Source organism: Engraulis encrasicolus, chromosome 24 (genome assembly GCF_034702125.1).
Source record: "Engraulis encrasicolus isolate BLACKSEA-1 chromosome 24, IST_EnEncr_1.0, whole genome shotgun sequence".
In the NCBI taxonomy this organism is placed as follows: Eukaryota; Metazoa; Chordata; class Actinopteri; order Clupeiformes; family Engraulidae; genus Engraulis; species Engraulis encrasicolus.
Window position 1 is genome coordinate 39380142 of NC_085880.1, and position 10000 is coordinate 39390141.

At 43.6% G+C, this 10000-nt stretch overlaps 1 protein-coding gene across 1 annotated transcript in view; it reads right to left on the bottom strand.

Annotated features, from left to right (window-relative positions):
* Nucleotides 1-10000, bottom strand: part of ltbp1 (latent transforming growth factor beta binding protein 1) — a 294226-nt gene that overhangs the window by 71852 nt on the left and 212374 nt on the right. The window contains exon 22 of the mRNA XM_063191291.1: nt 2248-2370. Coding sequence (XP_063047361.1) covers nt 2248-2370 — 123 coding nt within the window. The remainder of the gene's footprint in view (nt 1-2247; nt 2371-10000) is intronic.

Here is a 10000-nt window from a genome sequence, read left to right on the forward strand (position 1 = left end):
GAGGGGGCAAAAACCCCACAAGTTTAAACACTTGGCAGCACCTATCATGTGCAGCCCATCCATAGCGAGAAGCTAATGTATTGCCAGTCTCCACCCAACCACATCTGTGGCGGGAGAGCAAAAAAAACGGCACAAATCAGACACTCAGCAGCACCCATCAAGAGCATTCTCTCCAGCAATACACCCCTAGTGAGAATCTACGCCCCAACCACACAACCACATCTGCGGACGGGAGAGGGAGCAAACACTCAGTAGTACCCATCATGTGCAAACCCTCAATCCATCCTGGCACCCCAAAGCTTTCAATCACCCACCCTTCCACAGTCACCACCAAAACCTTACTGAAAAGCAGAGCTGTCAAAAGTAAACGTAAAAGAAGCCCAACACAGCTAACTTATCTGAGTAAACAGTAGAACTGTGTACTCTAGGGCTGTAACGATGTTGTATCGAACCGAGAAATCGTGATACACAGAGTCACGATACTGTATCGTGATACAAGGAGGCAGTATCGTGATACGCCCTTTCAAAGTTTTATTACCCATTAGTCCAGAAAACAACCTTATGATTTGATGTGATAGTGTTTCCAAACTTCAGTGGAGATACACTTCAGAAATCGTGGGTTGTATCGAACCGTAGGTCAAAAATCGTGATACGAACCGAATCGTGAGTTGAGTGTATCGTTACAGCCCTAGTGTACTCGTCTTACAATCAGCTGACTCGATCAAGTTTGTGGTGGTTCCTTGTTGTTTGAAGTGTTTTTCAGTAACAACACAATTTATCCATCTCAGTAACAACTACATAATAGCATGTGCTGGTGTTGTACTTACACTACAAATGTACTTTAAAGATTTGTTTTGGTCTTTTTCGACTTTATTTGATAAGACAATGTGAGAGGTGAACAGGAAGTGAATTGGGAGAGAGACGGGGAGAGGTCGGCAAAGGACCCGAGCCGGGAATCGAACCCGGGTCAGCTGCAAGGCAGGCGAGTGCCCTACCGGTTGGCCACGGCAGGGTCAACAAATTTACTTTTACTTTTAATTTAGAAAAGCTATGCCTCCGGCTGCAGTGCTTCAACGCCACAGTTGGGTGATGAGCGGTGAGCAGGGATCGCTGGGATGGTTTGGGCAGGGCTGGTGGTGAACGGGCTAGCCTCAAGCCCCAAACATAGCCCTTTCATTTGGGACACTTGGGTTTGGTGGGCATCGTAAAAGTGTGCTGCTTGCAACACCTATATTTATGGAGGGATGAGATGAGATGAGATGACGGGATGGGATGGGATGGCAGGCTAGCGGTTGGTGGTTGTGGAGGGATGAGATGACGGGATGGGATGGCAGGCTAGCGGTTGGTGGTTGTGGAGGGATTACGTGGGTAACCTTAAGTCCATTCCTGCTGCTGCTGCACACACGCCTGGGGATGCCAGGCTCGTGGCATCCGGAAAAGGCTTCTCTTTCTCCCTGTGCCATTTCAGAAAGAAGCCACAGCATAAAGCAGTTTTCTACTGGGAGGACCCTCCTTTTGGACATAACATTTCTCCAACCTCAACCCCCAGCAACCACCATTTTCCAAACAGCAAACATTGATAACATAATAATAAATATATTTATAACATCTTCATACATAATATGTGTCTCAAACCTTAGTTTGGGACTTGACTACATATTATCTACACAAATCTAACTCTGGGTACGAAAAAAAAAGTTATCTATTTTTTATTCTAATCTCTCTAGTCTGAGTGCCATAGGGCCACAGCAAGCATTGCTTCAGAAAATAGCTGGAGTGCGGATGGTAAAATGCCTCTTATTACGGAAATGTGTTTGTTGGTACTTACAAATGAACTGCGATCTATTTACCTGGGCCTCTGTTTATAGCATGTACTTTATACCTGTTTGGGATATTAATGGCTATTTAAGGCATGATTATACTAGTAGCCCTGTTTCCTGTTTCTCATTAAGTGTGTGTGTGTGTGTGTGTGTGTGTGTGTGTGTGTGTGTGTGTGTGTGTGTGTGTGTGTGTGTGTGTGTGTGTGTGTGTGTGTGTGTGTGTGTGTGTGTGTGTGTGTGCGTGTGCATGTGTGTGTGTGCATGTGTGTGTGTGTGTATGTATGTGCCTTAGCGCGTGCCTGTGATTGTGCATGTGCATGTGTGTGTCAGTGTTTGTGTGTGCGTGTGTGTCTGCGTGTGCGTGTGTGTTTGTGAGTGTGTGCATGTGTGTGTGTGTGTGTGTGCGTGTGTGTGTGTATTTATTTACCATCACACTGGTCCCCAGCCTGTGACACCCTGAAGCCGGCCTCGCAGATACACACAAACGAGCCCTCGCTGTTCTGGCAGTGGCCCCTCGTGCACACGTGGTCATCTTGACATTCATCCACATCTGAAATACACACACGCGCACACACACACACACACACACGCACGCGCACACACACACACACACGCACACACACACACACACACACATGCACACAGACAAAATATCAGTATACTGTGTACTATACAAAAATAAAGAGATCATAATACATGGGGAAAAAATTACACTGCACAGCACAATGCACAACACTGAAAGTTGGTCGCTACCAGGTAACACAGAGTCTGTTTCTACGAAAATATTCACCAGTAATTCTCCAGTACATACTGAAGTGTGTGGGCTGTTGGCAAAGAAAAGCAAGTAGGGGTTGGAGGCAGGGGCGGAGCAGATGGGGGGTGGTGGGGGGTTGGGGCATAGGGGCCAGGAACCCCTGGCCTCACCACTTGGAGGGGGGGCCCTGCCAGTGGATTTCGATTGCCAAACATCTTGTAGGGGCCCCATTCTACGATATTTCGTGGGCTCAACGCCTCTGACACATCTCCCGCCCCCCCTGTCCTAATACCAGTGCGCCGCCCCTGGTGGGAGGTGAGGTGAAGGGGGCATGGCCTGGCCTGGTCTGGTCTGGTCTGGTGGCAAAAGGTTACATGTCAGCATAGCGGAGGGCGGCTAAATGATTTATGACCCTTGATGTGTCTGGTCTCCACACAGTGCCCAATGCTCTGCGTCCATCTTTAAGTGGGCCTCACTCCTCACCTTGGCCTGGTCACTGCACCATTAATATCTGGCAGAAAGTCTCTAAGCAGTTTGCTCTCACAGCACAGGCTATGACTTTAGATAGGGCTGGGCAATATGACGATATATATCATTGTCGTGATATAAAAGTGTATATCGTGACCTTTCTCCTATATTGTTCATATCGTGATAGTAATTTTATCAATTTTACACAATTGAATATCAAATAAATTACATTTCATGTTGTCACAATACACACTATAAGTTAATGTAACTGTAAAAATAAGAATACAAAGATCCATTTTAAAGAACGTATGTAATTGTGCTAAATCGTGATATATATCGTTATCGTGATATAAAGTAATCCATATCGTGATATTGTTTTTCTTCCATATCGCCCAGCCCTAACTTTAGACACCTCTGAACTGGCTAGAACTGATGCAGCAGCTCGGCGAAAATTATTAAGAAATAGCCTATTCTCCTTAATGTATATAACATTCACACAACATTACGTAACACAACACACCGTAACAACGTAACGTAACACAACACAACACGTACAGTGGAGTCCCAGAGTCATGTTCGTTGGGCATTAGAAAGTTCGATGTTGATGACCATTACTTACAAAAATTTGTAGTGGAAGAAAGAATGAAAAAGCAGAGTAATTTATCAAGTGAATTTTTTGGCATGGTGATAGAGTAGGACCTGGAAATTTGGGATGGACTCTTTACAGGAAGTAAAAGTTTATTCCCTCATGAAACAGACAGATGTTCCCATGGAAGTGCACTATATGTATGATTGCTTTGAAAATATGTATGATTGCTGTTATTGGCAACCGGTGCCTGTAATAAATCATGCAATGCTTTATGGACCTGATGCAGATCGTTTGGCTTTACACATGTTTGGTCAGATTCCTTTTTATATCCTAATGAGTTATGCAATACTGTATAGTAGGCTTAAAGCAACACTCCGTTTTTTTTTGACACAGGACCTCATTTCCGAGTCAACCAGAGTGTTAGAAGTGTGTCCAGATCGTTTTTTTGAAATTCCATGCAGTCATTGTAAAACCACAGGTTGATGTTGCTAAGCTAGCGCAAGTGATCCACTTTTGTTTGCATGACCCAAAAAAACAGTCTTAACAAGCTCAATAAATAATTTCAAAAAACGATCTGGACACACTTCTAACACTCTGGCTGACTCGGAAATGAGGTCCTGTGTCCAAAAAAACAGAGTGTTGCTTTAAAGTAGATGCTTAAGCTTGACGTAGTGCTGTATACTTTATGTGGTCTGCGAACATACTTTGCTGCCCTACAAAGGCAAAGTGCAGTAACTACGTCAACAATGAAACTTAGAAAAATGCCTTAAAATCCTTTATATTAGATTGGATTCACGATTTACTGCAAATTTGACAAGGCAATATCTCTAAAAAGGAACACATTTGGACCATAAGACTTGGTGGTGTTATGAAAACCCTTTTCAGTATGAGCTCTATTTTGACAAAATATGTAGTTACTCCACTGCTTTTGCATGGCAGTACAGTCGGTCCCCCTACAATGCACACCCTTTACCGAGGTAATGCCACGTCATCCACCTCGGTACGTACCGGGCCTAGCTGCAGTGTACCCAAACAACCGCCGGGTGGCACTTGGGAGCGCTTGGAATGTTTTAGACGATGCTGACGGCATATTACAGTTTTTCTCGATTGCTTACACACAATTTTCTGAATCAGTTCTCGAATTCTCAGAACTCTACACACAAATCTCCAAACCTCACACGCAACGGGCAGAACTCTTCACTTCCTCTGAAAAATGCACGTCTTGTCTCAAAACAATGTACTCTCTTCTAAAAACCTCATTTTGTTCTCAAATGACATACACGAGCAGTCATTTCACTACACTCTTATGTGAACCATTGAACACTAATATGCACAAGGTAAAACTCTATACTCAACTTGACACACAGTAGAAACTTATTTTCTTCACTGTTCTACTCACTAAAGAGGGTATTTTTCCGTAGTAAAATACTGAAATATTGTTTTTAGACTCGGAGTACACAAATGTGTGGCAAAAAATATATTTTACATATTTTTCTGACATTTTTAAAAAATGTACTAATTTATTGTAAAATATTGGGTAACCACATGAAAGTGATCTCTTGTATAACATCTTTTGGAGTTCAAAAACTAAACAAATGTGTTTTCTCACTGTATCCACTCATGTTTTCATCAATATCACATGCAATGTGTGTCCTTATGGGGTGATGATTTCAGATTGTAAACCGGTATGAAGAGAGTTTGCCCATCTGATGAGGAAGTGAACATAGGGTGGCAGTTGATTTTAGTATTTTGAATGGCAGTGTGTTCAATGCGACAACCAGGGTTTTTCTTCATGAAAATTGTGTGTAATCCAGAAAATTGTGTGTAGTGGTTTGAAAAGAGTGTGTTTTAAAACTGAAATGTGAGTGTAAATAAGGAATAGTGTTTAGTGTTCAGTGACATTGGTTAGGGGAGTTGGGAAATGGGTGAGATGTTCCGAGAATTGTGTGTGAAGTACCAGAACTTGTGTGGAGGCAATCGAGAAAAACTGTAATATATGCTCATATTCACCAGCACGCACCGATTCAGCGGATAACAACATGCCTATAAATTGTGTGAGAACACCTCCAGGAAGTAGGAAGAGTCATAAAAAGAATAGCCTAAATAATGTAATGAATTTTCTTTTTTTTTTTTTAATGATGATCGGATGAATTGCATTAATGTGCCAGCTCTGACAAAATGTAAATTGAGTGTAGCCAGAAGCCATACCGATTATCGCATCGCAAGATTTGAAACGTCTAATATTGCAACTTCAGACTTGTTGTCTGGATGTGGATACTTTTTCGTTTGGTAAAAATTACTGAGAGTGCAATACACCTCACCGCAGTAACCTAACAGCGCTTCGTTTGAGCGTGTAAGCGTTGGCTATTTATCTCACATCGCCAACAGCTGGGGCGATAACCTAACCTACACTTCCCTAATGAATTTAATGTTGTCACATTGGCAAAAATTAGCAAGCGACTGATATTGCTGTTTTCGTGCTCAAATTAAGTGTAACCAACTGTCGGGTTATGTGTCGCAGGTGAGAAAGTGCGCATTTTTCCAGCGACACCTCTCCTTGTTACCAAATACCCTGGAGAGTACTGTACACCACAAATACGCCAAGACACAAATATTGAGTTTTAAAATAATATTTATTAACTAACAGAAATCTAAAAGAGTCCCGGGCACCCCAAATCTATACAAGTCCGAAATTCCAAATTTCCTTGGAGATCCCCCCCACAGTCATCCGTTCCGAAGGAGGCGGAGGAGCGGTGGCCAGGTGTCCATCCATTGCGAGGCTGGGCCGGGGAGACAGGAAGAGCTTGGTGACAGTAGGCTTGATTCCATAGGCAGTCCAAATGACACTCACTTCCATAATTAAGTAGGCTACGCAGGTAATCGCTGCACTTATTCCACGTGATTTACAACACTGCACTCGCTAGTCTAGGTTAAACGTTAGGGGTGAAGTTGCTCAGCACTCGCACACGGCACGGCTCACTGCAATGTGTGCTGCGATTCAAGGCCAGCGGTGTTAAAAGTGAGTCCGAGTACAACTGGGTTTGGAGAGAGAGAGAGAGAGAGAGGGGGGAAATATATGCTGGGAAATATAGGCCTATGCAATGTCATCTCATAATCATGGAGTTCCTCATGCGATTTCATCTGGGTCAGTCAGAAATGCATGCACCTTGCGCACCGGGAAGTGTGTTTTTTCAAACAAGAAAACTGGTTCATCATATGCATGGCTTAAACTGACTTTAATGTTTGCCAACGTGCTATAGTTTTCCTCTCATAATAGCACCTGGCGACTGTGACCACAGTTAGATGACCTCGCGCGCGTAAACCCATTAAAATATAGCCTAGCCTTCTGTGGCTATTCAGAGCAATATGAACCAATCAGGTCGGCGTTGCTATTAAGCAAAATACATCCCTGATGTCTACTTAACTAAAATAAGATGCATTTTGTCTAATATTTGGAGACATCGCCTTGCTCTTTCTGCGGGGAATTAAGCGCCTCTCTCCCTCGCTCTCTCTCTCTCCCTCTCTCGCCCACACACACACACACACACACACACACACACACACACACACACACAGTTTGGAGAGGACGCATTTAAACTGTAACAGTTTAGGCAGTAGGGGAGAGCAGGGACTCATGAAACTCGGGACGAATGAAACACTGCGATTTACTCGAAAACTTTAACATATCCGAAAGTAGGCCTATGAAAAGTCAAAGTTGTCAGGTTTACAGGCAAAAGGGATTTAAGTGTCAGTAGACACTGTCGGGACGAATGAAACACCCGTTTCATCCGTCCCTCTCGCCCATTGACTTAAAGCAGGATCAAAATAAAATGGAGCACTTGAGATGACTATGTTCCAACTTGTCTTGAGCACCGTCGTAGCGCAACAAATCATTATCGTAAACATAGCCTAGATAATTGGAAATTACAAAAATAGGCTACATTTTATAGACTTTGGCTATAGGCTAAGCCGACTCCTCTACCTGTTTGAATTAGTGCAGCCTTACAGGGAGGACGTTAATTTGGCATAGGTCAACTGCAAGAGACTACTAATTTGTGACTTGACGTGATGTGTGAATAATTAGGCTACGATATGCAACAGGCATATTTAGCCGCACTCAGTCATTCATTGGGTGAATGTCCCGACACTGTGTGTCCGCGTGCATGCATGGGGTGGGAAAAATACATCAAGCGTGCCATCACCACCCATCCCCCGGACCCACGAAACCCACTGAAGATCCAAGCAATTGTAGTCCTGTCAGTATTTTAGTGTGGGCCCAGGTAGTTGAATTCATGGCATGGCCTGGTTATCTCAATAGTGCCAAGAAGATGTTTGCCCTCAGGCTAGGCTAGTGTGTTCATAAAGCGCATGTTCGATTTGCTGTAATAGGCTACGATCAGTAAGCCTCAACTTGTCTGTCGTGTCTTTCCTTCTTTCGATATTTGTAAAATAGGCCCACGTTAAAGCCTAAATACGATAATAGGCCTAAATAAGGCTAATAAAGTAAGCTAAATAAGTTAGGCCTAAATAAAGTTGTTTTAGCCTATGAACTCAGGCAATGCAGAAATTTTGCGGAGGGATTTTGGATATCTTGGCCTATAGGCTACCGATGGCTTTATGAACTTCATGACTGGGCTACAAGATAGTCGGGTAAACATATTGACTTGTAGACCACCAACATCTGATGCTGAAGTGGGGGAGGGTGTTTTTTTTTTCACTTCAAAGTTCCCCGACACACACACACACACACTCCACACACACACACACACACACACACACACACACACACACACACACACACACACTACACACACACACACACACACACACAGAGATACGCGCTAATCGCTCTCTCTCTCTCCGTCTCTCCCTCTCTTTCTCATTGTTGCTATACGTGCATCTGGATAGGCATAGGCAGTGTGGTCACCCAGCACATTTTCATAGAAATGCTGTGGGGTTTTTTTTTAATGAAATCTTTATTCAGTTAGCCTATTTGTGAACAGTCTCTGCGTTTCACTTTCGATGTTGCGTCACCGTGGACAAGTGTCTGCTCGAAAACTTAATGCAAAGCGGCTAAAATGTTCAGAACGTGTTGAACTTTTCAGAACATGAATGTTTGTCTGTGGGGGATGGGTGGGTTACAGCAGTGCAGTGCAGTGCACGGGACTGCACAGCCTTTTGTGACATGTCGTGGCGCGACAGGTTATCCAGCCTCCGAAGGAGTCATAGTTCCCCAGTCATAGCCTACTGTTGGTTCGCATCTCCACCGAAGCAACTGAATTTGCAGTCCTAATCACAGATGATTAGCCACACCTGGTGTAACAGATGTAGGCCTATTGTCATGTGTGCATCACATCCCCAGTTAACCGGAATCCCGTCGATCGCGCACAACAGCGCATTGAAAGGATGAAATGTTCACAAGCACCAATACAAAAAAAACGTCTTCAACCTATTAGTCCGTAGGCTATCCTGAGGATATCCGTTCCTGACTTGAATAGGTAGTGCAGAAATAATTAACAGACATCACTTAGCCTATAAGTTAGGAGCGGAATTGAGACGGTGAATGCAGGACAGAATAATGAAAACAAAACATCGTCGACTGGCGGTCTTGTTTAGGGATCACGCTTGTGTTATTATCAAATACCCAATGTTACGTGCGCAATTGGCTGACTCTTTCCACTTGTAGCCTAAAACTGAGGGAGGGATCAACATACAATGAGCTACACTGAAGCAGATTACTCTGCTTCGCAAAAAAACCCCAGTGCACCAATAATACCCCCGTCTTCAACCTACTATTTAGGCTACCAGATATATAGGCTAGTAATAGTATTAAGTTGTGCTACCTTGTTTTTTGTGGTAACGACAGTGTAGGTAATAACCTGCAATAGGGGAAGCGGCATGCGCCAGTTTTAAAGACGGAATGTCGTCGCCAAATGTAGCCTAAAATCACCTCTCTCATGCTGACATGACGGGGCACTACTTCATTAGGCTACAATGTTGTTCATGTCTGTTTGACTCACACTATACGAGTGGTTCAATTTGTGTTTTTGTGCTCATCGCACAAATGAGACAGACAGGCTTGCTTGATAGGGCTACACAAAGCAAGCGACATCGGTCCACTCAAAATGGTCCGAACTCCGCCGCTTGATTTCATGTCTCCTCAGTCTCTCCATTACGGTTTATTAGCCTACTCTGTTTTGCTATTTTCGTTATTCTTAGCCCTGGCATTACAGATGAAGCAACTGTGATCAGTGAGGTTGTGGAAACGGTTGAATAGGCCTATGGTCCTAAATTGGGTTATTGTGGTTGTGGTCTTGTTTAGGGCTCACACTTGTGTTATTATCAAATGCCCTATCAAATGCCCAATGC